Genomic DNA, 26344 nt, shown 5'->3' with positions numbered 1-26344 from the left:
TTTGTACATTATGCAGAAGCTGTTTTGTGGACTTACCAACTCTTAATATGCAGCAGGCCTGGGTATTTATTTGGTATGTGGAAGATACAGAACTCAAATTCCATTTATAAGATTGCACAATTAAGTAATGGCAGAACTTAGAGAAAATCCTTAATGCTGTTTTATATTTCAGCTGTAATGAACTTCTGTAAGTTCTAGATCCAACTGATGAGTTAACAGAAAATGTGATTATATTCTGTAGCTTTTGTTTTAAAAGTTCAGGTTCTTACATAGGGAGACAGTGGTGCATGTTTTTATTATGGTGGATGGGATGCCCCACCACCCCCCTGCCCCAAGCATCATCTGTATACACAAAGCAATAACTCTTTTATCTGTTTTACATTTGTAATTACAGTGGTTTGACATGTAAAGTAAGTGCTAGAAATGATGTGGCTTGCCTTACAACTGACCTGCTGGCTGCACTTGGTAAACTGGAGCCTGTCCTTATTCCCTTGGTTTTGGCTTTCCGCTACTGGGCTAGAGTAAGTTCATAAATATTGAGGATAATTAAATATGTTTATTTCCTCTTTTTAAGTACTGCATACTATGTAATGTATAATATACCATTAATATGTTTGTAGAAAAAAGCTTCATGCCACTAGTTCACCTCTTACCTTAACAGGCCAGAATGAGACTGAAGATTTGGTGTGAAACTGTAAATATATATGAAGCTTGCACTATTCTGTTAGCAAACTATTGTGCTAGTTCCTTAAAAATAGTTAACTGATCCTTGAAAACCAGCTCAATGGAGCAATCGGGCCTTGCAAACTTTCTGCTATTGAGGTCACATTGAAAAAAGTTAACTTGCTCAAAGAAGGGTCTGTCGTCATACCCTGCTGTACTACTTACAGGCATCAACAGTGGTAACAGGAACCAAGTTACAATGTTTACAGCTAGCATTTAACTGTCTTGTAGTTCAGTCCTGAAATTGCTGCCAGGCCATACTTGACTTACAATGTCTTGGCTTTACTGAAAAATCAGTTGCATGGTATTATTATTGTTGTTTGATTTAGCAAGGTGTTTTTACAAAAATTCTTGTTTTACAACTTATAAGTAGCAGCAGTAGAAACTACAAAGAACTGTTCAAAGTCTAATATGTTTATTACATCTCTTGAGTTCCCATAGAATAGATCAGTATCAGATTACAGCCAGATGCATAGAATCCCCATCTCCAATAAAAAAATACCTGATAGTTGACTAAAATTTTGGCTAGGAACATAAATGTGTCCCACAATCACAAAATGTGATGAAACTGAAGAGTGTAACTTAAGGCACTGTCTGAATGACTATAATTTGCATTTTGCCTGTACGTGGCATAGCATGACTGCAGTTTCTGAGATAAAAGGATTTTCTGTTTCACTTTAGTAAGTATCTCACATTTCTTTAGTATTTGTCCTTTTATAATAGATTTTAAATTAAAATGCTGATGTTACATCAGAAAAGTAATGATTTATTCTCTTACAGCTCTGTCACATTGACTGTCAGGCTGAAGGTGGGATTCCCTCATATTCCTTTGCCTTAATGGTGATATTTTTCCTTCAACAAAGAAAACCACGTATTTTACCATCCTATTTGGGCAATTGGGTAAGTTGACGTTATTTCTATGTTCTGCAAGGGCATAAAATACACAGACTTTGATTGCCTAAGAAATTTGTAAATAGAACGCATTGGTACTTAATCCTCACACAGTTGATGCCTGACAATTCTGATGACTTTTTTAAAAAGGCAGCTGCTATAGCCTGTGCAATTGTGTCATGCTGTATTTTGGAGAAGAGGCAAATATTTCCTTCTGTAATTCTCTGAATTTATTTCTCTGACATCAGTTATTCTTGAGGGGGATAAATATCGCAATTGTCAGTGTTACCTTTGGTGAAAACTTTCGGTTGTATGTATTGTATACAGTCTTCCTTCAGAGCTACTTTAATTGTTGTTAGATTGAAGGCTTTGATTCAAAGAGGCCAGATGACCACCAGCTGAAAGGTATAGAAGAAGAGGAGTTTGTACGGTGGGAGTACAAACCACCAACAAATGGTGCAGCAAAAAACTCAGTTGGAGCAGAAAGTAAAACTAAAGTTGAACAACAAAAAGGTGGTGGCAAGAAGGTAACAAGCTCAGAAATGGACAACCAAAGTAATGCAAAGGAGAAACACGGCAATGTAAGTCATGGCTTTATTTCATTTAAAACCGTACTCTACCTCTCGTCCCTATTTTTTATGTTTAAACATTTGTATTGGATGGAACCAGGAAAAAAATGGGAATTCTCATTTCTTATTGTAGTTGAGCATTCTTGTCCATGTGTTTCAGTCTCTCTTAGCATTCAAAACCCCTCACCAAGTTTCACTGGGGCAACTGTGGTTAGAACTGTTGAAGTTTTACACACTGGAATTTGCTTTGGAGGAATACGTCATCAGCATACGGGTACAAGAACTCTTGACCAGAGAGAATAAAAACTGGCCTAAAAGGCGAATAGCCATTGAAGGTAGGATAATACTCTTCTCTAGTTCTGTAGTCATCCTGCATTATTATCTTTATTTACCTAAGACTTACAGGTCTGTCACAAGAAGTCTGGGCAATAAATTAAATTAATAATTAGAGGAGAAAGTAAAATTTTTTTTTTTTAATATATTTTGTCAGCTATTTAGTCTGTTTAAAGACAAATTTTCTGTTTAGTACTACTTTTTGCAACTTTGGTCCTTGAAATACAAAGTGTAAATTTGTCTCACTGTTTCTTGCCATTCTGTTCTTAATTCTATATGTTTCATTCTTTCTGTAAGTCATTATTTATTCCTTTTTTAATAAATCTGATATTATGAATTTGCAGCACCTCCAGCTGCATTTCCAAAAACCACAATGTTATTTTGAGTGTTTCCAGCTATAGGTTAGCTCTGATCAGAGTGAAATGGAGCAAATCCATCAAAGTAACACACCCCCCCCACACCCCCAGCACCCGCAGTTGTCCCTTTCCCTGTTGGTAGTATTTCCATACTGTGAAATTGAATGTCATGTCGTAGGCTATGCTTCAGGGCCTGAGTATCCCGCTAAGGGAAGCGCTCTTTTCAGGGAGCGAGACCATATGAATTTGGTGATAATACATAGCTTGAGTTACATATGTTGGGGAGAGAAAGAAGGAAAATTATTTTGTCTATTACTTCTTTATAGCTGGAAGACATCTTTATTTCTGTTCCTCAACTCAGAAAAATATGTAAACAATACTTAAGAGGGAAAGTCACAGAGCAATGCATAACATTCTGAATTGGCCTTACGAATAGAGAAATTGGGTATTTGGAAGGTTAAGAAACCGTTTGAGGTGATATTTTTATAAAAGCATAAATAATAAATTTTGGACACTTTCTAGAGATGTTGATGAAGTAGCTTTTCTGTAACACACATGAAGTGGTGGAGAGGGCAAGGAGAAATATGTCAAAGAGAATCATAAAGACAGAGAATTAGTTACTAAAGGTATATTGAAGGATGAGTCAGTAAGGTACAAGAAGAGCAAGAAGGAAAAGTGAAAAGGAGAAAAACAAGCAATGAATTGTTGGGGCACATGTTGAATAGTGGGTCTTGAGATCACTCCTGTGGCTTTAATTTCATCTCCCAATTCTTTTGTTCAGTCACTTTTAGCTAGAGAGTTTTAAAACTAGAGTAGTGTTTATTCAGCATGTGGGAAACTAAAACCTGTAAGAAGAAATGGCAAATTACTGAGGAAGAAAGGGAAAATAATTTCAAATAACAGATTGCATTCTGGTTCTGATACCTGCTATTGTTGGTCTTTTTGTGTTGTTTTGTTTGTTTTATGTTTTTTTGTTTTTAATTTTTGATTTTTCTTTTTTTTTTTTTTTTTTTTTAATGTTAAGTTTGTAACTGAAATTATGAAGTAACAGAATCTCAGTTTGATACTATCTTCCCAGGCAAACTTATAGCAACTATGCAAGTGCTCTTTTTACATGGAAAACTTGTTTGATCTAGAAATCGCTAGGAAGGACTAAGAATGAAACCTGGTGAGATTGGTTCATATAATCCTTATAACCTTAATGTTACTCTTAGAGAAATCAATTTCTTAAGGGAAATGCAAAACTTTCTTCAGTGAAGAAAAAAGTTCAGGCAGGCCTACATTTATTTTGCCTTTGTATGTTTATTTTCATTTCTAGTTTAGTAATTGACCATAATATAATGGTACAATATACCTGTGGTTTCTTTTTAAATAACACTGTTTAGAGTGGTTTATGATAGCCAACCATTCATGGCCACACGTGTGTTATGTTTTGTATGGAAGAAGTCCAAAAAACCTTGTGGGCCCTACTAAGTATATCCAAATACAATTCTGGATTATATTGTAGGAATCTCTTTTTAACTGCCGTATCATAACTTAGGTATTTCAGCTGCTTTAGTGAAATGCAGAAATTAAAGATTAGTAATGAAATTGTTCTTTTTCTTCCTAGATCCTTTTGCACTAAAGAGGAATGTTGCACGAAGTCTAAATAGCCAGATGGTATTTGAGTACATCCTGGAGCGATTTAGGACAGCGTATAAATATTTTGCATGTCCGCAAAGTAAAGATGGGATTAAATCCAAACCAGATACCAAGAAAAAAGAAAAAGGGAAAATGAATAATAAGAAATCCACAAGATCTGAAGAGCCTGTAGCCAACTGTTGCCTTCCACAAGGAGAAAAAGTTGTAGATAAACAAAATATAGGAAGTGGATGTAACATACTAGAGAATGAACTTGAATGTAATGAAGCTGTAGAAGCTGTAGCCAAAAGATGTACTTCCAGGAACATAGACTCTTTGCTACTTTCAACATTGGACTCTAGTTACGATGAAGACAAAGAAGAAGCTTTATCCCTTATTTCTAATGAATGCTGTGAATTAAAGCAAAAATCACTGAAAGAGAGGGATGATTTAGAGATTTCAGTTTGTGTAACTGAAGGTGAGCTAAGCCACCATTGTAACTGCAGTGAACATCAGCCCTATGACACAAATTCTAGTAATGAATTTTCTGATGCTGAAAATAGACAGAGTTTGGTAACAGAGTCTTTTCAGAAGAGTAAGTGCACTGGCACACCAGCTACCTCGCCAAACTGCAAAGCAATGGTGGAAGCTCATGATCTCAAAGATGAAGGCAGACTCTCTACAGAAGAAATGCATTATGTGTTTGATAAGTTTATTTTGACTTCGGGAAAGGTAAGCTGTGTATTTAAGAAGTGCCGGTCATGTATCAGTGGGCTATTACATTTAAATCACTGAAACTGAGGGTGGATGGATGACAGGATTCTCCCGATGATTGTTTCAGTCTCTGTTATGAATGGTAGCTGTAGCCTTTTTAGAGTACCTGTTACTCAGGACTGGAAAACACTGAACCTTTATGCCGCTTGGAATAAATGGTGTGTTGCCCCATCTTATGGAAAGCTTTCTGATTTCCACACAAGAAAATAAAAATCCTGGGGTTTGTTTTTTGTTTGTTTTGAGTTCCACCCCCCTCCCTGCCCCTTCCTCTTCTACTTTCTTGTAGAATTTCTAGGTGTTCTTAGACACTGTGAGAACTAGATGCAGCCTACTGGGAGGTGTTCTTCTGTTCTTTGTAGAGACTCTGTTGCTGTTCATATGTTAAATGTTCTTGATTGTATGACTTACCTGGAAATGTTAGGTCTGTTGCTATCTTAGAAGTAAAATTGCATTTGTGCACTTCCCTTCCCCCCGCTCCCCCCACAAAAGCCACCAACTATAGTATGCAGCATCTGCAAACGGGATGGACATTCCAAAAATGACTGCCCAGAGGATTTCAAGAAAATTGATCTAAAACCACTACCACCAATGACAGACAGATTTCGGGAAATACTTGATATAGTTTGTAAAAGATGTTTTGGTAAGTTGGAAAAGTGTTTGTACTCCACTGTAAACTGTGATCTGTAATCTGGAAAAAATAAAAACTGTAGCATTAAATTACTTATTCTAGTAAATTCAGTAGGAAGCAGCTCTTCTAGGTACCCTAGGCTACAAATTGATCAATAATTTTATTTTCATATAATCCATGGTTGTGATACCAAATTCTTATAACAGATTTGAGAAACTAATACTATACAGGATTTTTTCACTGGGTTTGCAAAAAATTACTAGTGTTCCCAGAAATTAGGCTCTGGGCAAAATTAGTTTTTGTGTTTGTCAAATTCTGTGGCTTCTTTTGGAAAAAGCTCCTTTTGGGTGCTGTGGTGGGTTAACCTTGGCTGGATGCGAGGTGTCCACCAAGCCATTCTGTGTTTGAATAATTGCAGAAAAATCAGACGTCTGAAATAAAATCCTAACAACTCTAATGATATCATGAAAAAGAAAAATTCATATTCAAGGAAAGTAAATGTAGCAACAAAAAAAAAAGGTATCCAATACTTCTAATTAGCTGAAAAAGACTTTTGAGGTAGCTGAATGTCACATCTGACTATGTTTTAACTTGTTTTTACTTAGATGAATTATCCCCTCCTTTATCTGAGCAACAAAACAGAGAACAAATTCTGGCAAGTTTGGAAAGATTTATTCGAAAAGAGTATAATGGTATGTAACAGTAGGTAGTGATTCTTGATAATGCTTTTTTCATTCATGTTGTCCAGAGCATGAAGATGTAGTTTGTCTCATTATTGCTCGTTTTCCTTGCTTAAAGCAGTGGTGTCTCTTTTACTTCTGTATGTAAAGCTATCTTGCAGACTTCTAAACTGAACATCCCTCAATGCTATTCCATGGAAATGTCCCTGGAGTGGAGGAAGAGCTGTAAGAGTAACAATGCAGATACAGGACTATAGTAGTCAGGACAAAAAGAAAGTTGGAATAGGCCCTGGCCAGTTGGGTTTAGTGTTATCTGGGTCTTGGGCCAAGTACTTTTGTTGCCTAGTCACCAGTGTTTAAGTATCTTAGAAATCTTAATGAGTTTGTTATCTTCACATCCCTTTTATAAAACAGGCAAAAGTATCCTACTACAACCATGGGAGGCAAGGCACAGAAATGCAAAGTGATTTTTTTGTAGGTGTTGTAAAACAGTACTAGCGCCAGGTACTAAACCCACATCTCCTGAATTCCAGTCCCTTGCTTTACACAGAAGTCCATCCGTTCTGCTGTAGCTGGCCTATGGTCAAGGAACTGTGAATTGCACTTCCATCCGCTGGCTGTGCCCTCCACTTACTGGCAGCAGCTGGGGATTGAGACCTGTTAGAGAACCTTGAAAGACTTAAGATTTCTGATTCTGTTAAAGGCTAGGAAAAAGCTGTGAATAGGTGTTTATATATATTTTCCTAGCACTGATTTCAGTTGAACAGATAAATGTATCCTTTTCAGTTAGGAAGAAGCTGCTTCCTCTCAGTTATATAATTTCGCTTTCCTTTACAAGAATGAAAATAGATTATAATACTGTGTTTCAAACAAAAATGTAAACAAAACAATTGGGGAAAGAGTGTTCCATGAAGTATATTAATTTTATTGCTTGCATCTTCTTGAGCAGTATGTTATGGTTACAGAAACTTACTGATTGACTAAATTTAGTTAGTCAGAGGAAAAATATGCAACCTAGATAAAGTAAGAGTGGAACCAGAAATATTGCGTGGACTACCCTAAGAGTAGCTCTGTCTTACCTGTGGGGTAAAGCTGCACTGGTGACGGGGTTTGCACATTGTTTTCATGTATTTAAAACAGGAAAGTGCAGTTGCATACCACAAAACATTGCATCACATTTAGAGATGCTGTTTAATTGTTATAGTAACTCTGTAACATACCTCACTCATAAAAATTACTTGGGCTTTATCCTGCCTTACTTTCTATAAAGAATTTTTAAAGTATTGTGCTTCCTCCTTTATCAAAGGTGAAGTCTTAGAAGAGGCATTGTATGCTCTCTCTTAAAGCTCATTTTTATGGGCACCTACACATCTCAGTTAAGCAATATTCCATAGTAAGCACTTACCATTCAACTGTAAAAGAATTTATGGTTTTTTGGTCTACTCTTTTCATCAGACAAAGCCAGACTTTGCTTGTTTGGCTCTTCAAAGAATGGATTTGGATTTCGGGACAGTGATCTAGATATCTGCATGACGTTGGAAGGCCATGAAAATGCAGAGGTAAGAGTTTTGAAATTGATAAAATTTACTACTTTAAATTCAAGAATTCTTTAAGGTTTTTTAATTCAGTTAAGACTTCTGTACCCAGAAAAGGTAGGATTTTGCTAGTAGCACATTGGCTCGTTGCACTCTGCACAATTGAAGCAAGATAGAGCCCATTTTACTTTTACACATTTAGTATACTGTAGATGTCCACATAGAGAATCACCAGTTTATGTAAATTCATGTGCTGGCTTATTGCTTACTTCTTTAAGTACATAGACTTTTCCTCTATGAAATACATGTTTGATAGTAAATGTGCTTGTTGGGATAGGATCCATGTTTCAACATCTGAAGCTGTGATATTTCTTTTTCCTAGAAATTAAACTGTAAAGAAATAATAGAAGGTTTGGCAAAAGTTCTTAAGAAGCATCCAGGTAGGTGTTTCAAAGTATTATCTGTTTTGTATTTACATTTACTATATATGTAGTTAATGGAAATGTTTTATGTACTAAAGTGTTGCTTCCCCAGGTTTGAGAAACATCTTGCCTATAACAACAGCCAAAGTGCCTATAGTAAAATTTGAACACAGACGAAGTGGCTTAGAAGGAGATATCAGTTTATACAATACACTGGTAAGCATCTGTTTGTGTTTGGTTTTGTGTTCAAAGAAAGCTTTTTAATTCATTATAACTCAAATAATCATTTGAGGGAATAATTTTGAAACCAGAATTAAAATGCTTTTTTGTGTTAGGGTTTTTTTTCCTACATTATTTAAATTCAGTGGCCTACACCCTCAGCCCAACCCAGGTAGCTGTATAACCTGGTGGCAGAGCAGCATCATGGCACACAAAGCATTTTTGTGAATGCTTCTGAAAAGCTGTTAGTGCCACATTCAGCATGGCCTTTCTGCTCTCATGAATAGTACATCTCACCCCAGCTTACATCTAGCACAGTGTAATTGCATGATTTCTTATGTAATGGGCTCACATTCACCTGTGAAGAAGATGCGATTTGTGGAATTTGTCCTAATGTGAGTCATCTTACGGACTTACTTCTTTGCTGGTGTTTTCCAAGGTTCTTATTGTTGTTACTGCATTAATATTGTTCTGATTACACCTTTCAGTTATGTTTCTGCAGGAAATGTTGCATGAATTTTACGGAATATTGTTGTGATTTTTTTTCCCTCCAATTGTATTACGTGTCTCCTGTGCTTGAACTGCAGACTATACTATAATTGACCATAAAGTACATTGAAACACCTGTTTGATTTTTTTTTTTTTCTCCCCCCCCCCCCTTTTCCCAGGCACAGCATAACACAAGAATGCTGGCTACATATGCAGCTATTGATCCTAGAGTGCAATATCTGGGCTATACAATGAAGGTTTTTGCCAAGGTAATATAAAAAGAAGGTACTTACTTGTATAATACAGTGTTTTCTCATACAGCCACTGAGTTTACCTTTTGCTAATACCAATTGGAAAGGAGACAGTAGAATGCTATTAGTATGAAGTGCACTTTCTTAAGCTGACTGTGCTCCATCTGATCATGTGTGTCAGAATCAAGTTCTTCAGTCCTGGTATCTTCTGCTATCTGTTGAAAGATTTCTGTCTAAGAAGCAGCTGATTAAAGGAAAACTTAGATTTTTTTCAATTTCAAACCATCTACAATGCAAAAAAACCCAAAACCCAAACAACTCAAACAAAACTGGAAACAATGGTAACTGTAAGATGTAGGGGCATGTGGCTGTGCATGGGCTTCCCAAGTTTCCATATCTAGGACCAGCCCAGTGATTACTGCAGCTTTCTTCTGGCCTACTTGCCTTGTTTTACTTACTATAAAAGTCAGGAGTAGGTGTGAGTTGATGAATGAATGCCTAAGTCTCTACTTGATGTGCTTAGGACATACACTTGACTTAAGAGTTTGGAAATACCAAGTACTAAATCCCCTGCATCTTTTTTTCTTATGATATTCTAACAAAGCATTATACTCTGCAGCCTTTGAAGCAAAGGGTAGCTTAGAAGCAGGTGATGTAGAAAGGTTATACTGTAACAAGATTTTCAAGCATAGTAAGGTAATTCATTGATGCTTGTTTTACGCTGTCTTGTGCAGGCTAGACCATGGTTTAGTTAGGTATGTGTATGTATGCTAGCAAAATGCCAGGTGTTGCCTAAGTTGCCAGTACGGCATGGAAATACTTGCCTATTAATTAATTATTTTAAAAAACAACAACAAGGGGGAAACCAAAACAATAAGGAATCATAGAAACAGCTCTAGCAACATGAGTTTAGGAAAATTAAATTTTACAGTATTGAAGCTTGGACATCAGATGTGGAGGTTTGTTGGGATATCTGTTTTGGGGAGTTTGATTTGTTTTTTTTTTTTTTTTCAATTCAGCACATTATAAACTAAAAAAAAAAACCAACATTTTGGCTATGAGAAGCTTTTCTGGTTTTATGTTAGTGAAATTGTGCTGTGGATTTGCCAGATTGCACTTGACTCTAAAGACATTTATTTTTCAGGCTTCATAAAACAATTTTTAGTTATGAGATTAATGTATTTTCTGTTACTGGTGGGGTTTCTGTTTGCTTTCTGACATAATTGTTAGTCTTGAATAATAAAATGTAAATTCAGTATTTTGTTTAAAATGTGTTTTTTCAGCGCTGCGATATTGGTGATGCATCCCGTGGTAGTCTGTCTTCATATGCCTATATTCTTATGGTTTTGTACTTTCTACAGCAGAGAAATCCACCAGTTATTCCAGTTCTTCAGGAGGTAGGTTTTCAGAAAAAGGCTATGAAAATAAATGCACTGTTTCTTTAAGCCAAATATGAGAAGTCTGGGCTTTTAGGATCAGGGGGATGAGTGAAATATGTGGCCCTTCTGCATTAGCAGGTTCCTAACTCCCACTTGGTTTTACTGGGTAAAACTTACCAAGAAAATTACAACAAAATTGGGAATCTGTTGGACCTAAGTTCTGCTGTTACATTTACTTCGGGATTTTGGTCTTAGGATGATATTTATATGCTGAACAGGATAGAAAAAAGAATTGGCAGGTGGTATGGAGAGAAGGGAATTGTAATTATGAGACTGTGCCAGAGGCTCTTGAGATGTGACTCCAGTTCTTCCATCAGTTACTGTCAGAAGCGTTATTTATTGCTCAACACCTTATCTGTAAGAGACAAAGTTTTATTTTATGATTTGATGAGAGGAAAAAAAAAAGCTAACTAATGGTTTGGTACAACTTTAAAGGTGCTATTTTACATGTACCAGGAAACTTATTAAGAATATCGTGTTCTGTACCTCCATTGCATGGGTGGGGAGAATATAATTAGTCAGCTATCTCCCTCTTCCTGGATACAGTCTGGAACTCCCAAACACTTCTGAAAATTACCCCTTTCTGACTATTTTGTTGTCTGCGTGCAAGAGGAAAATTGGCTTAAGCACTGCAGTTGAGATTCAGACTTTCTTGCTGATACTTCAGTCGTGGTTGGGGGTTGTTATTGCTACCCTGAGAGTGCATTTAAATAACAGTGGAATTTCCCCTTGGCTTTAGTAAAGTCAAAATGTAATAGGAGTCATATAAAGTCTCCTTAGAGATTTTGTGGGCAAGAGGGATGTCGGAATCTTGATGAGGTAATTCAGTCATGTTTTCTTAGTTGCAAAGAACAAGTAAAAATAAAATACCAAATAATTTGAGAGAGGTATAGCAATAATGCAAAAAGACTTTCAAACTTTTTACCAATGGGAAATTCTGACTGTATAAGATGTAATTGTTAAAATTAAAAGATTTATATTTTTGTATTATTTCTTACCAGCAAAACTGCAAGTCTTTTATGGTGACTTTGAATTAGAGTGGTAACTGTATCCCTCTCTACTTCGGCAGATATTTGATGGAAAACAGATTCCACAAAGAATGGTGGATGGATGGAATGCCTTTTTCTTTGATGACATGGAAGAATTGGTAATACTCTAATTCCAGAAGAGTCACTAAAATTTAAAGCTTGTTTTTATGGGAAAGTAATACATTTCTAATGGTGTAATATATAAAAAAGTAGTTGAACTTCCATATCCATATTATTATAACTTCCCAAATGAGTCCTGTTTTGCTGAAATGAATGTCTGCTTTTTCTTGGTTTATTTTAAATAATTTCTAAATAACATAAATCAGGAAAAATACTTTTTACTCTTAATAAACATCCAGGATTGAGGTAGTGGTAGCTGTAGTGATTTAACCTTATTTTAACCAAGTGAAGCTGTTCGTGGTAGACAAACTCATAATTAGAGAGGTAGTTCAGGAGGAGAAGTACTTCAGTAACTGTAGCTGAATAAATTGTTCTTCAATTGCATGCAGAAGAAGCGTCTGCCTTCTCTTGGAAAGAACACTGAATCACTTGGAGAACTCTGGCTAGGGTTGCTGCGATTTTACACTGAAGAGTTTGACTTCAAGGAGTATGTCATCAGCATCCGGCAGAAGAAGCTGTTAACTACGTTTGAGAAACAGTGGACATCCAAATGTATTGCCATCGAAGGTACTTATCTGCTGAATTTTTGTTCCATTAATGAGGGGGTGATGAATGCTGTTGCTTGAGGATCTGTTCTCTTTGCACAGGATCTTTATGTGAGGAAACTACCATCAATATTTAAAAAAAAGCATTGTTTGCAAGTCCTACAGCTTATAAAATGAGATTAGACTCCTAACGTTTAGTATACGTCAGTAAATTGCTCTTGCTTTATTATGGTTAGTCACATATTTTTAAAACATTCAGCATTGCTTTGCTGTCATCTACTCTATGAGTGCATGTAAAATGGAATTCTCTGTGTTAAAATAAAAAAAAAATGGTTGCAGCATATTTTTTCCAACTCTGATTTGTTTTTCTCCGTTCTTTACACAGATCCTTTTGACTTGAATCATAATCTTGGTGCTGGAGTCTCTAGGAAAAGTAAGCTGTTACTGTCTACTAATGATTCATGTTGACTAATTTCTAAAGCGTTGTGCCTTTTCTGTTGTTTTCCAACAACTTTGTCTTTCTTTAATAGTGACCAATTTCATAATGAAGGCATTTATCAATGGGAGAAAATTATTTGGTACCCCATTCTACCCAACTGTTGGAAGAGAAGCTGTAAGTTTTCATAGTTTTTAGTATGTTTTTTACTTTTCTTTGTCCACTGAATTGATGCATCCAAAGCAAATCTCTTGTATGTTTTTATCAATTTGGTGTGCACAATATATGTAATTATGCATCATCTGCATAAAATGTGCAGCTTAGTATTGGGCTCCTGCAATATAAAATTCACAGGAGTAGTTGGATAGGTCATGGGTATTTTTGGCAGGTTTGGGGAAAGTAAGCTTATATTGGGTTTTGGTTTTGTTTTTTATAAAACTTTTCATCGTGTGACATTAAGTATTGCAGAAAACTGCAAAATCGGCTATAAAACCCAGAAACAGCTTTAGGAACTTCACTAGCTATTCATGTAGCTAAAGAAAAGAGATTCTTGGGATGTTACATTCTACTTATTTTTCCAGTTGTTGGGGAAAGTAAGGATTGTTACTTAAGGAAGGCAAATGATGATGATCAACTTTTTTTATCAGTTGACCTTTGAAATTTGCATAGTGAGTCAGAAAGAACTATTTTTATATGAGCAAATAAATCAGCTGGAATTAATATTTTTAAAATCTACTTAGAAAGGTGTTTTCTAAGACAGTTTAGAGGACTGTTCTCCCAGTGGCTTTCAACAGGGTTTGTGTTTCTATGGGATTTTGAAAATCTTTTGAAAGCTTTCATTTCCCCTCATCCTTCCCTACCTTTTCTTTTCCATTTGCTTACTTTTTCTGTGCTTTTTCTGAGTTTGTATTAAATGTTCTTTGATGCAGTGACTGTGTTCTGTTTTGTGCTGTCCCTAATAGTATGGAACTGTTTTTATTGGGGCTTTTGAGTACTACTGTGATACAAATAATAATGAATTACAGTGTAGATGCAGTTATCTGTTAACTGAAAAATATGTGAGTGTATGTAATAAATGTTATTGCTGATTGGGGTTTTTTTTAATTGTTTGCATACATGTTCAACACAAGGCTATAGTGCTTCCGGGAAACATGCACTGTGTGTTTGTGCATGTAGTTGTTTGTGTTGTTCTGCCTCATCTCAGATTTTCACTGAACATTTTACATAAGGATAAAAGGCAAGACAGAAAGCAGCCTTAGCATGCATATGAGCCATCTCTTATGTGAAGGAAGTAATGCCAATAGTATTACATAGCATTTTATTTCTCCAAAGTGCGCAACAAAGGAGTTCTCAGTCTCCTTCCTAAGTCAATGTGCTGTATTGCAACTTAGTCATAGACAGAGGAAACTGTAGCAAAGAGGTTCAGTAGATTACCTGTCTACAGTAGGACTTTGTTCCTGAGCTGGGGTTAGGACATTTCTATTTGTATCTCTATTTCAATCTTTCAGGCAAGATAGTACTCTCACAATTTTTATGTAGCTCAGAGGCTGTAAACTGTGGTCTTTGTGCTGACATACATCAGAACTGCAGCTGTCCTTAGCAAATTCCAGGGGGGGAGTGATACAGGTCAGTGTGCAGATGCTCCATCTGTTTCCCACCTGAGCTTTGTTCTGTCTAGGGGGATATGATCATGTCATTTGGGAAGGGACATAGGCTGCTTCGGAAAGCATACAAGCAGTGACTCAGATACCAAAATAGATCATATGCAAAAAATTGCCCTCTGAAGAGCCTTTGGGGAAGCAGAAGGTAGGCAGTAGGCTGGAGCCTGGATAAGCTGTTGTGCAAATTCAGCCTCTGGCCTTAAGACTAAATACCCCTTTTTAGCACAAACTGGTTCACATCTCTGAAAAAGCTGCCATTATCTAGGAGAAGAAAAGGACTAGGTATAATCTAAGAAGCAGTAACATTTAGGGAACAATAAGAGGTGAAAGCTGTCCATTTTGCTTTCATTTCTGAGTCCTGTAAGTGAATGGTTTATCTATTGTATCTGTCTGATGTGTTTTGATAGGAATACTTTTTTGACTCAAAAGTGCTGACTGATGGGGAATTGGCACCCAATGACAGATGTTGTCGTGTCTGTGGAAAAATTGGTCACTACATGAAAGACTGTCCAAAGAGGAGGAGGTAAGTAATATACAAAGCTAATGTAAAATTTTTGAGATTAAATCAGGAGAGGTTTGGATATTTGAAATTTTAATGGAAATTAAGAATATGCTGAATTGCAGAGAAAATCAAAGCTTCATATCTGATCCTCAACTTCCCATCCTATTTTTCCTTTTCTTAAGACTATTTCTGGTCATCTCTTTAAATCTTAGAGTGTTTATGCAAGCACACACAGAGTAAAATCAACAGTCTATAATATGTGAATACTTTTGCTTCATGATCTATCTGTAGTTACAGCTTACCTTAAAATTTAGATCACTAAATTATCTTTTTGTAGTGTAAACATTCAGATGGAGACCATGTTACCTGACTGCACAATTTGTAATGTATTAAAATGGATTTCCTGTAGCGATCATGTTCGGAAGAGAGTGTTGAATTTGAATTTTTCTATAGATCTGATAACGTACCTCTGCAAGGCAGGTAAAAGTTCATTTATTAAAATCTGGGAGTAGTTAAAATGTCATAGTTAAGGTGCATTTCTGTAACATCATACTAGTGCCAGTCATTTAGTGATCTTGCACTTGTACATTAATTGCACTTACGAGTTTTGGATCCAGTACTCCTGCAAAAGGAGCCCCTAGTACATGCAGATCAATGTCTCCAAAGAGAGTTTAGCAGGAATTGACAGAGAATGTGCACTCCTCAAACTTTTATGCCTTTTGATTTTTAATGACCCATTCAGTATAGGTTGTCTGACTCTTTGTAAAACCTGTTGAAGCCCTTAGAATGCAAATTAAAGTCTGGGCTTTTTCATTTGCTCCTTGTGTTCAGTTGTGTGCTCCATAATTCTTCAAAAGATTCGTGGTCTCTTCTTGCTACAGAGTCCTTATTTACAGCCTTTTGTTCAGTCAGCAGAGTTCAAGATACATGAAACTGGACTGGAACCCTAAGGTCACAGGTTGACTATTTCTTTTAGCCGTTCCCTTAACATACTCCTCACAAGCACTAGCACATTGAATTGCATCACCTCTTTCCCTACATCTGCCTCAGGAAAAGAAGTTGTGATCTGCTCTTCGCACAAACTGCCACTACAGCACAGCCACACAGAATGTCTCTCAAATTGTATATACAGCTCACAAAATAGTATTTAACAATCCTACAGATATAATGTGGAAAAAGACCTTTATTTCTTGTCTTGGTTCTTGATCACTAGTTCTTCTCCTGTTTGTTGTATTAGTACTGAGTGTTTGAAGGAGCCTCAGTGCTTTCTTTCACATCCTGTCTAGGCTCAGAATGCTAATATACTCTTATAGAGAAATATGCTGTCTTCAGTCAGGGGGAGGTTATATCTACAAGACACAGCTAATTTGTTTTGTGTATATTCTGACTGAGTGGGATTGTTGCATAGAACTACTCCCAAACTAACTGGCAGGCTAAGCCTACTTAACTGTAGGTATAGTTCTGTGCTAATACAGATAGCTTCTGGACAATTCTGGGGAGCTTCTAAGTTCATTAAGGTTATACAAACATGTTGTTAACCAGTCTTGATTCTGAAAGTGTTTTTCTGGGATTCCTAAGATACTTGTATTTTGGTACAGCTGTTGGTTATGTAACCATTTCGTTTGAACATACCAATGTAACAACTCTACAGTGATTTTTTTTTTTTTTTGTCTGTGTGTGGTTTTGTGATATTGCTAATAAAAATTATTATTCAGGTTGAAGAAAAAGGAGAATGAGAAAGATGATGAAAAAGAAGTTAAAGAAGATGATAGAGAAACAAGAGAGAAAAGGTGTTTCATCTGTGGGGATGTGGGTCATGTTAGAAGAGATTGTCCTGAATTCAAACAAACCCGTCAGAGAAATAATAGCGTGCCGGGTAAGCTAGTTTATGTGTTGTTAGTATAATTTGAAAGTTCTGAGGTCCCTTCTGTCTAGATTTCTATACAGACCTGGTAATTAGCTTAAAAAATTTCTGCAACTAATGATTTCAGTCATCGCAAATACAGCTTTTAGTCTAAGTATTGCTTTTCTTCAGGGGGAGTAATGCCTCCTGAAATACAGTCTTTGTATGGGTGGTAAAAATGTACTCAGCAATAAGTATAGTGTACTTCAGGGTATTGCATTATTTGTCTTCCACTCACAATGGGTGCATTTAGGAGTAGTAATAATAGTAATAATTGAATGCATTTCCTCTTCCAAATGTTTCTCAAATGTTAGCTAACCCTCCATCATCTGTGAGAGGTAAGTAAATGTATTTTCACCAAAATCAGTGGTCTTAAAGTAACACTTCCAAAAGCATACAGATGCGTTAGGAAGCTAGATCCAGCTTTCAAATTACTGTTAGTAATTAGAGACAAGTCTAATTGCAAACCCATTCAAATTAGGCCCTTAGGTGCCTGCAATACTAGAAAAAGTAGAGAAAGCAATCATAAATGAACTTCAGAGAGAAACTGGCTGCTTTTCTGTGTTCTGATACCCCTACTCTCTCTCTTTTTTTTTTTCCTTTTTTTTTCCTCTTTGCCCAAAAGTTTCTGCTGTAGCTATTGTTATTTAAAAATCCCACTGCTTACAGCAGTAGCATGGAAACCTGCTCCTGCCTGATAGCAAAATGAGCTTTGTTCATGCTAGAATTTGTATTACTCAGAATTAGATTTTGGGTTTAGCTGCTGTACCTATTAATGTTGGCTGTTGCCAGTAGAGGGAAAGCTTTACACTGGAAGGAGAGGAGAGGTTAAAGTGATTTACCTGCTCTGTGTCACATGAGAGTTAAGGTATCGCTCACTCCCAGTTCTGTGTTCATTATTCTGTCATCCATAACCTTGTGTTTTATTAACATTTTTGTTCCTTAATTAGGCACCCAGTTGGTCCGAAGCATGGTAAATTCACAGCTAGTGGCTGTGAGTCAGCAGCAAGTGGAACGACCCTTGCGCACTAGACAGTCATCAGAATGTGTAAGTTCCAATTAGCTATAGTATTGTAGTAAGAAAGCTGTAGCAAACCAGTGATCTTGGGCCATGCTAGGAGCAGGTTTGCACAGTTTTTCCTCAACAGATTCTGGACTTTATAATGACAACATTGCACTCTGCCAGTTAATGAAACTTTGATTTATAATGTATTGTCTCTTGGAGAGCATTTACAGTTTTTCAATATGGAAACTACATAGGCAAATTTCACATGAGATAGCTTGCAATTCTGAAAGGCCAGTTTCACTGTCTTTGAGATTTAAGCTAGGGTGCCTTTTGAAGTCTTGTGCTTAGTTATTCTGGCAATGTTCTGGAGTTACTAAGGGAAATAAGGCACAGCTCATCATTAACATGCTGGGGACTTAGGTTTGTGACTATCATGATTCTCTGTGGTTTAAGAGAACTGTCTTCAGGGACTGTCATGAACAGGCAGGGAACACAGAAGAATCGTACTTCAATTCAAATGTGATACACAAGGTAAAAGTCTGCCAGAACACACTGGAAGCACAAACAGAACAATGGGGAAATTTTTGGTAGTTTTCTCTTAGAATTTGTTCAAGTCTTTATAGAACTAGATAAAATCTGTTTAATCTGCTTCTAAGTGGAGATGGATAGCAGAGGGTATTTGAGCAAATACAGCTGTTGGCATTTAATGTTTTTGGAGTACAGAATACAGCAGAAATTCATTAATTTTAAGCTATTAGTCTGAGAAACATGTGCCTGCTAATGAAGAAGCTGGCAAGTAAGCAAACACAGTAATCAGGGCTGCTGATCACTAATGCTCTTTGTTCAGTTTACTACTTTAGGTATAAAGTATTTCCTAACTGATCAGCAAGCATTTATTAGAATGTTTGCTCTAGTAACAGAGACTTTATGACATCATTTTTACTATAATAATATGCTGTTAAGGAGGGACTGATACAGCCCTCATGTAAGTAAAGGGCTGAACTGCCACCATGCTACCACATGACACAGGAGTGTCTTTTTAGGAGCCTTGTATTTCTGCTTGGGAAATTGAAGCTGGACATGGGGGTGCACACACAGTCAGGCACATCATGCACACTGGACCTACTGCATGTGCACATTCTTGTGTCATCTGGATGTCATGGAGTCTGTGTGTGTGTTGCATGGTTGTCCTTTGGCCAGGATTTCTTGGTGAATATGTGCTGTCCAGGGATCGTTTGAGGAGAATGGGAAGGGGGAATGTTAGTGGAGCAAGAGAGAGAGAGAAAAGGGAAAGCGTGAGTGTGGAAAGCAGACCAAGAGGCTGGAGCGTAACATTTCTCCTCTCCTGCTGCTGGCATGTCCAATGCATGCTTGTGGTGGTTTAATGTTTGCAGGAAGGCTGTAGTCAGTGCATGTGCTAACATGTAAACTGTTAAACTAGTTGTTGTCTTTCAAACCCCAGGTTTACCTTGTCTTCCTGGTTTGATAGAAAGGCATAGGAGGCACTCATACAGGAACAGTTGGAATAGCAGCAGGGAGAAATCCCACCTTCTGGGCTTCAGCTTTTGCCCAGGCAAAGACACACAGCATCCTGCTATAAGGAACGCTCTGAAAGGCTGGCGTGGGGAAGTCCTGCAGACCTCCGGTTATTGAAGAAAAGTGACTGCCAATTTAAATGGACAGGCGAGCAGTCATGGATAGTGACAAGCTGCAGAGACCTTTAACTTCAGATGTTTGACAGCAGCTGAGTTACTTGGAGTTTAGCTGTCTGCTGTAGTCTGTGGAGGGAGATAAGCAACTCCGGGGGGAGATTGAGATCTGAGATGCAGGTAATAATCTCTGGTTTAGGTAGCTGTCTGTCATTTGAATTCTCTTTGGAGGCACCTATCTTATGCCATCACCATCTTGTCTCAGTGCTTAAAACCAGATTAGGTTAATCCAGACTTGGGTAATAAATTTTGGCAGATAAACTGGGCAACTCTTTTCCCAGCCACCCCAGTTCTTGAACTGCTTCTCTGCTTAGTTGCAATACCAAACAGATGAAATACTCATGCCTGTTTCTGTTGCTGGTGAAAGGGAAAGGTTTGCAAGAGCTCTGCGAAGGCTGTAATAATTGCTATTTCTGTGCCTTTAGCCATGGCCTAACATCAGGATATGTAGATTGAAACTGGGGTTTTGGAGTTTCAATTTCTTGTTTAACAGATTAAATAAAAATTACAGAAATATTAGGAGCTTACTTTGGAATTACTTAAATTGTGTGTAGTAATAAGAACCACTCTGTTTAGAAGTAAGGTAATTAGTTAATGAAATTCTGGGCTGTAAATAAGTAGGGTGGGGAAGACACTGATTAAAAAATCAGAAACAGATGTGTAAGGAGTCTAATGAAGAGCTTGGGGCTAATGTTTGCTCAGAATGATGTTTCTGATGGTGCGATGTGCCACATTAACAGACCAAATTATCTGATGGTGAAAATTGGTGTCAGTTGAACTGCAGTTATTTAAACCAGCAGGAACTTGGGTGCAGTATTTGGGGTATTGCTGGGGAGTGCTTTGCCTTTTTTATGAATAGTCTAATACAGTGGGTGCTTATTAAAGAAAAACACCATTAAGTAGCTAGTGAACTAATCAGAAATACATACTTTTTTTTCCCCTCCAGTCTGATTCGCATCAGTCATCTTACTCTCCACAACCTCAACAATTTACACAGAATTCCTCTCAGCCAGCCTCCATTAACCAGACTCAGCCACAACCAATATCCCAGTCTAAGCACGTTCCGCAACCACAGCAGGGTGCACAGCCACCCCATCAGGTCCAGCTGCCTTTGTTTAACTTTCCCCAATCTCCCCCAGGTCAGTATTCCACCTTGCATAACCTGGGACTACTTCAGATGCACCATCACCAAATTCAGCTTCCCAACACTTCTTGGCCTATTCATGGGCCCGTTATTCACTCTGCACCGGGTAACCCTCCTCATCCTACAAATGTTCCATTTTCTATGAGATCTGGCAGCAGCAGCACCACAAATAACCAGAGCAGTGTAAGCTTGAATGATCCCAGTATCATCTTTGCACAGCCTGCTGCCAGGCCCATGGGAATCCCCAGCACTTCTCATGAGGGACACTGGCACAATCCTGTGACTCCAAACTCACTGGTGAACAATGGCACTGTGGGGAATTCAGGTAACTCTTCTCTGTTGTATCAAACCTCTCGCACTTTGTGTACAAGTGTTAAGTGTTACAGAAACAGCTAACTCTTTCAACTTGTTTTATATTAAAAATACGATGCTTAAGAAACTAAGTCATTACCTTCAATGTCTTAACACTTTCATAGGAAAAAAAGTTAGGCAAGTTGGATCATTTTAACTTTTAGGCATTGGTCCTATCTGCCATTAACAGCTGTGCAACACATGAGAAATCATGCATTCAACTGAGAAACGTTCCAATAATTGTTTGAGTCTAAAGCACATTTCTGTGAATATGTTTACAAATACGGTTTCCATTTATGTTGTTACGTAGTTCGTTAGATGAATGCTGGGACTGCAGCTACGAACTTTGGGAATGGTTGTGCAAGTTGAATATTGCCCTGTTGCATTTAGTGCAATATAACATGATCTTATGTATTCTTTTTTCCTTTAGTTTATCCTGCCACATTTAACTTCCATAATCTCAATGCTGTTTCCTGAAAATACTTTATACAGATTTTCCCTGTGACAAGTGGGCAACAGCCTTTTGCCTCATACCAAAGCCAAGTACATTTGTATGTTTGAGGCTGAGAAAAACAGTATATAGTAATTAAAGCCCATACACTTTTCTGTGCAACATAAAGTGTAGCAGCCCCTAAATTTAAACTGTGATCTTTAGATCGTGATAATGGTCTTTCGATTTATTCTGAGTGTGTAACTCCTCCTATGTTTAAAAAAAATATATCCATCATACAATATACTGATGCAGTCATTCATCACAAGATGGATATTTTGAATCTCCTGCACAGCCTTTCTCTGCACTAATAAGGTGATTGACAGCAACAGTAGATTTTCAGCTGAGTCAACGGTGTTGGATGACGTATAATTCACCAATGAGTTTCAAATATTTGTTGAGATGCTGGAGATGCATTTTTTTCTCTTCAGAGCTTTGCGGGGAATATATTTGAGAGAATACAGAAACTGCTACCAGTGTGTTTTCTGTGCCTTCAGTGTGCTTTGTTCCTACCTCTCCATTTCTGATCTTAATTCTCTGTCCAGGCTCATCTGTCCCCTCCTCCATGTCCACACCAGCTCTGACTTTTTCTCAAGCAGCTCCTTCCAACTGCAGGTCTTCTTAGCCAGGTAGCTGCCTTCTTTCAGGCAAGCTCCCCAAATCCTAGGGTCTGCTGCATTCTCCCTTAATGAGTCCCATTTCTCATCATGTGGCCAGTCAGTCCCTGTCTTCAGTCTTTCTCCTTTTGCCCTTTCTCAGTTTGTTTGCTTCCACTCTGTGCCGGCACAGAAGACTTCCCAGTTTTCTTGTGCTGTCAGTCACAGTATTTTTTTTTTTTCCCTTGCCTCAACTTCCATCTATTTCCAGTCTCATCACACTCCTTTTTCTAGTTCCCAGTTCTTGTGTTTTTCCTCTTTGTATTTTAATCAGTTTTGTTTCCTTCTTGGCTTAGATGCTATTAAGGTGGGGTCACTGGGTAGGCGCACAGTAGAGATGAGCTGTCTGCTCTCTGTTTGAAGCCTGCTTTCTTACTTGCTTAGGACAATTTGGGAACAGTAACTTAGTGGAAACTTTGTCTTGGCTGGTATAACCTTGACTTGGAAGAAGTGACTTTGCTTTCTTTTCAGTAGGCAATTGATTAGAAGTAGGACCGTTAGAAGTTTCAGACAGACAACTTCTTTTCGTGCATACTCCAGAGCCATGCTTCATGTTTTATTGTATAAAAGTTACTGTTCTTTTTAGACACGTAGCTTGCTTTTATTTAATGAAACTCTGTCTGCAAGGTTTTTTTTATGATGAGCCTGAAGAGGAGCTGATATACTGAGGGATAGTTACTTAAATTTATTTATTTAATTTTAAATGTACATTGATGAAGTTTTTAAATTAGCAGGCATTGCTGTGTCTTATAAAATTGGGAGCTATGAACAAAATGAGCAGGATTAGCAATACAGCATTTGGCATCAACTGTTGTGTGTCCTGCCTCCTTGGCTGCTTGATTTCTCATCCTTAATGCTGCAGTAACACTGGGTTTGTAAATGGAATAGCTTACACTTTGTGTACTTATTTTAAAAGTTTTTGTTTTTCTTTCTAAAAGTAATTTTACGTTGGTCCGATGATCTAGATATCAAGTTTCTTAAGCATACAAGTATTAGTGGAATTCCAGTGTACATCTGAGAATTATTTCTTGCAGTAGGATAATAGCTTTCATGTCACAGCTATGTCAGTGATAGTGAATATCTGTGTGGGATCAGATATTAGTAACATTGTTCAGACCTTGTATTTTTCATCATGAGCATAACATAGGAATAGTGAAATTGTAGGTCTTGATTTTAATACTGATTCATTCTCTGTCTTCCTCCCCAATAAATTCTATTGTAGTGAATAATGAAGTAATTTAGGTGGTAATTTTTATTGATGTATAATTAAAAAAAAAAAAAGAGTAGCACATCAGACTAATCGCATTAAGTCCCCTGCAAACTGTTATTTAAGATGTAAATTGTATTTGTGACTTACTGTTTAATTATTTCAACTTGCAATGTGCTTTTCCCTTTCAATTGAAAAATAGATCAGGGTTTCCAAGGACAGTTTGGTAAAATGAACCCTCCTTCTGTCCCTTGGGACCATGGGACCCCTACCCATTTTCCTCTCCTCCGAGGAGCGTGGCCTTACAATATGCCTCAGAACTACATGCAGCAGGGAAATGCCAGCTACCCACCGAACAAACCTTTCTACCCTCAAGGTACTAGAACTAGTATATGAATCAACAGCTCATGCAACATGTCTCTTTACTGTCTCAAAGGCTTTAAAAGCCAAGGAATCATGTTTCACTTGCTAGGCTCCCTGGAACCATAATGAATCCAAGAGTCAAATCAACGCTTCGGCTTCCTGTACGGATGGATGAAAATCTTTGTGGGAGGGAAAGGGTTAAATCAAATTCTGAAATCTGAGCCAATTTGCAGTCTGTGGCACTTCCAGCCTCTTTCTCCTTCACTGCTGCTGTCTCACTGTAGAGCCACCTCTGCTTCAATAGAGGTTACGATAATTTGCCCATGAGCGTGTTAAGAATATGAAGAAATTTTTGTCCCAATTAGTTTTATTTGGCTTTTGTACCTTGCCTTGTGGAATGACTTACATAGATAAAAAGTTGCAAGACCATAGAAGAATTCAGGTTGGAAGGGGCCTCTGGAGGTTATCTAGGTCTGCAGTCAAAGCAGCACTAACTTCAAAATTAGGTCAGGTTCAGTTATTCAGGGTACTTTGAAGGACTGACGTTATCTCAACTCTTTCTGATGCTAGTGAATGGTAAAGGTGTTCAGCATCTGGCAGGATTGGGAAAGGCTGTAGGAAAAAGACCTTTGGCTCCACTAAGAGAGAAACTATGCCCAAATTTTACTTGGAGGCTTTGCAATTTCTGTGTTGCTGGGTCACCTAATACAAAATGAGAGATACTGGCACCAAATCCTTTTTTCAAAATCTGATCTATTGGCTGTAGCAAGGTTTTCAAGTGAGACCCATTTAAAAATCCTGAAATTATTTTTGTTAAATAGCTAAAGTAATGCAACAAAATGATGTGTTGATGATACTGAGGGAATTTTGGAGATAGGGTTGAAGTAATAGCGCATTGTCCCATTAAACGGGTTGTACAGAAGCATTTGTGTCAGTCTAGTAAATAGCTTTGTTTCTAAGTAAGATTAATACATTGAATATAGCCAAGCACTGTTAAATATATTTAATTTGCTGAAGTAATTGTAATCCATTTTCTTTTAGCTGGTCCCCTGATGCAGAGTAACCAGCGGTTCTCGCTTCTGTCTCAAGGACACCCACACTTGAATCTGAATTACATTCAACAGAAAAAGTGAAATTTAATGGGATTGTGGGTGGGTGGGGGGAGGGGAGGGAAAAAATTCAGGTTCTGATTTAAAATCTTAATGCAACATGTTTAGATACAAGATTATTTAAGACTGTTTTTAAACTGTATCATTTGTACATAGATATGAACTATAGTTTTTACTAGTATCACAAAACCAAGTGATACAGATTTCATCTATTTTATTACCCTATTTTTAAGGGGAATTGTGTTTTTGTTTTATCTTGATAAACTGTAAAGAGAGAGAATTTTTAAAATTAAGTTCTTTATTTTCTATTAGCTGTATTCATACTTTGGTTGCTTCAGACTTTATATATATTGTTCTAAAAAAAATAAACTAGAAGGGGATTTCATGTGTTTAAAAATTTGTCACTTCTATTCTTTACAGAACTATGTAGTGCCAAAAAAGTTTTTAAAAGAAAAATAAAACTGCAAAAAAAGGATGTAAGACTTTCCTCTTCTCTATTTGTATGCATGCTTGCATTTAACTGTAATTAGGAAACCAGAATAATAAAAACAGCTTTAACTTAGGTATCTTAAAGAAGGGATGAAAGATGAGCAGCTTTAACAGGTCGTACAATCAGTATACCTGTTTTCCCCCATGCAGGTGTCATTGCATGTGCTGTTCACAGCCAGTGTGTCTTTCTTGTAAAATACTTGATTTGAGGGAAAAGTACACCTGGTTTTCTCCTCATAAATTTTGCAAAATAATACAAAAATACTCTAGAAATTTAAAGAGGACTTGCCATAAATTTACTTGGCATATTACTTTTTGTGTTTTCAACACTCATTGGGCAACATGTGAAAATACTTAAGCTATAAATGCAGCGTTCAGGAGATAAACCTGTCAGTCCCAGCTCCTGAAGCAAGACTATGAATAAAGGGATGGTACACAAGGGGTTTAACACAACTGAGTTCCTGTGATATGTAATTAAATGTACTAAGGTGAGAACTCTAACTTGAGTAAAAGCTTAATTATTCTTACTTTGAAAAACAGGGACTTGCTGAATGCAAACTGCATTCAGAGAAGGTAGAGCTGAGCATAATTGTGTCATATTCTGTCCCCAGTCACAGGTAGGCCACAAACTATGCTCAAAGTAGTGGTTTAGTGTCTTTAAATATACTGAATAACTTCTTGCCTGAAAAGAATTAA

The 26344-nt window shown here is 37.2% G+C and overlaps 1 protein-coding gene across 5 annotated transcripts in view; it reads left to right on the top strand.

The window, feature by feature from the left end:
* TUT4 (terminal uridylyl transferase 4) overlaps positions 1-26044 on the top strand; it is a 51134-nt gene extending 25090 nt beyond the window's left edge. For 4 of the 5 annotated variants that reach the window (XM_041128167.1, XM_030034217.2, XM_030034216.2 and 1 more), the window contains exons 9-30: positions 395-521; positions 1504-1623; positions 1974-2195; positions 2344-2518; positions 4482-5224; positions 5756-5906; positions 6500-6586; positions 8030-8133; positions 8492-8549; positions 8644-8747; positions 9419-9508; positions 10774-10887; positions 11999-12076; positions 12467-12644; positions 13008-13055; positions 13153-13235; positions 15127-15242; positions 16937-17097; positions 18075-18172; positions 20786-21308; positions 23890-24063; positions 25092-26044. In XM_041128167.1, the coding sequence (XP_040984101.1) occupies positions 395-521; positions 1504-1623; positions 1974-2195; positions 2344-2518; positions 4482-5224; positions 5756-5906; positions 6500-6586; positions 8030-8133; positions 8492-8549; positions 8644-8747; positions 9419-9508; positions 10774-10887; positions 11999-12076; positions 12467-12644; positions 13008-13055; positions 13153-13235; positions 15127-15242; positions 16937-17097; positions 18075-18172; positions 20786-21308; positions 23890-24063; positions 25092-25183 (3646 nt within the window). In that variant the 3' untranslated portion in view covers positions 25184-26044. The remainder of the gene's footprint in view (positions 1-394; positions 522-1503; positions 1624-1973; positions 2196-2343; positions 2519-4481; positions 5225-5755; positions 5907-6499; positions 6587-8029; positions 8134-8491; positions 8550-8643; positions 8748-9418; positions 9509-10773; positions 10888-11998; positions 12077-12466; positions 12645-13007; positions 13056-13152; positions 13236-15126; positions 15243-16936; positions 17098-18074; positions 18173-20785; positions 21309-23889; positions 24064-25091) is intronic. The other variant, XM_030034218.2, reaches the window with a different exon arrangement.
* The last annotated feature ends 300 nt before the right edge of the window (positions 26045-26344 follow it).

Source organism: Aquila chrysaetos, chromosome 12 (assembly GCF_900496995.4).
Source record: "Aquila chrysaetos chrysaetos chromosome 12, bAquChr1.4, whole genome shotgun sequence".
In the NCBI taxonomy this organism is placed as follows: domain Eukaryota; kingdom Metazoa; phylum Chordata; class Aves; order Accipitriformes; family Accipitridae; genus Aquila; species Aquila chrysaetos.
This window is presented reverse-complemented; position numbering and strand designations above follow the sequence as displayed.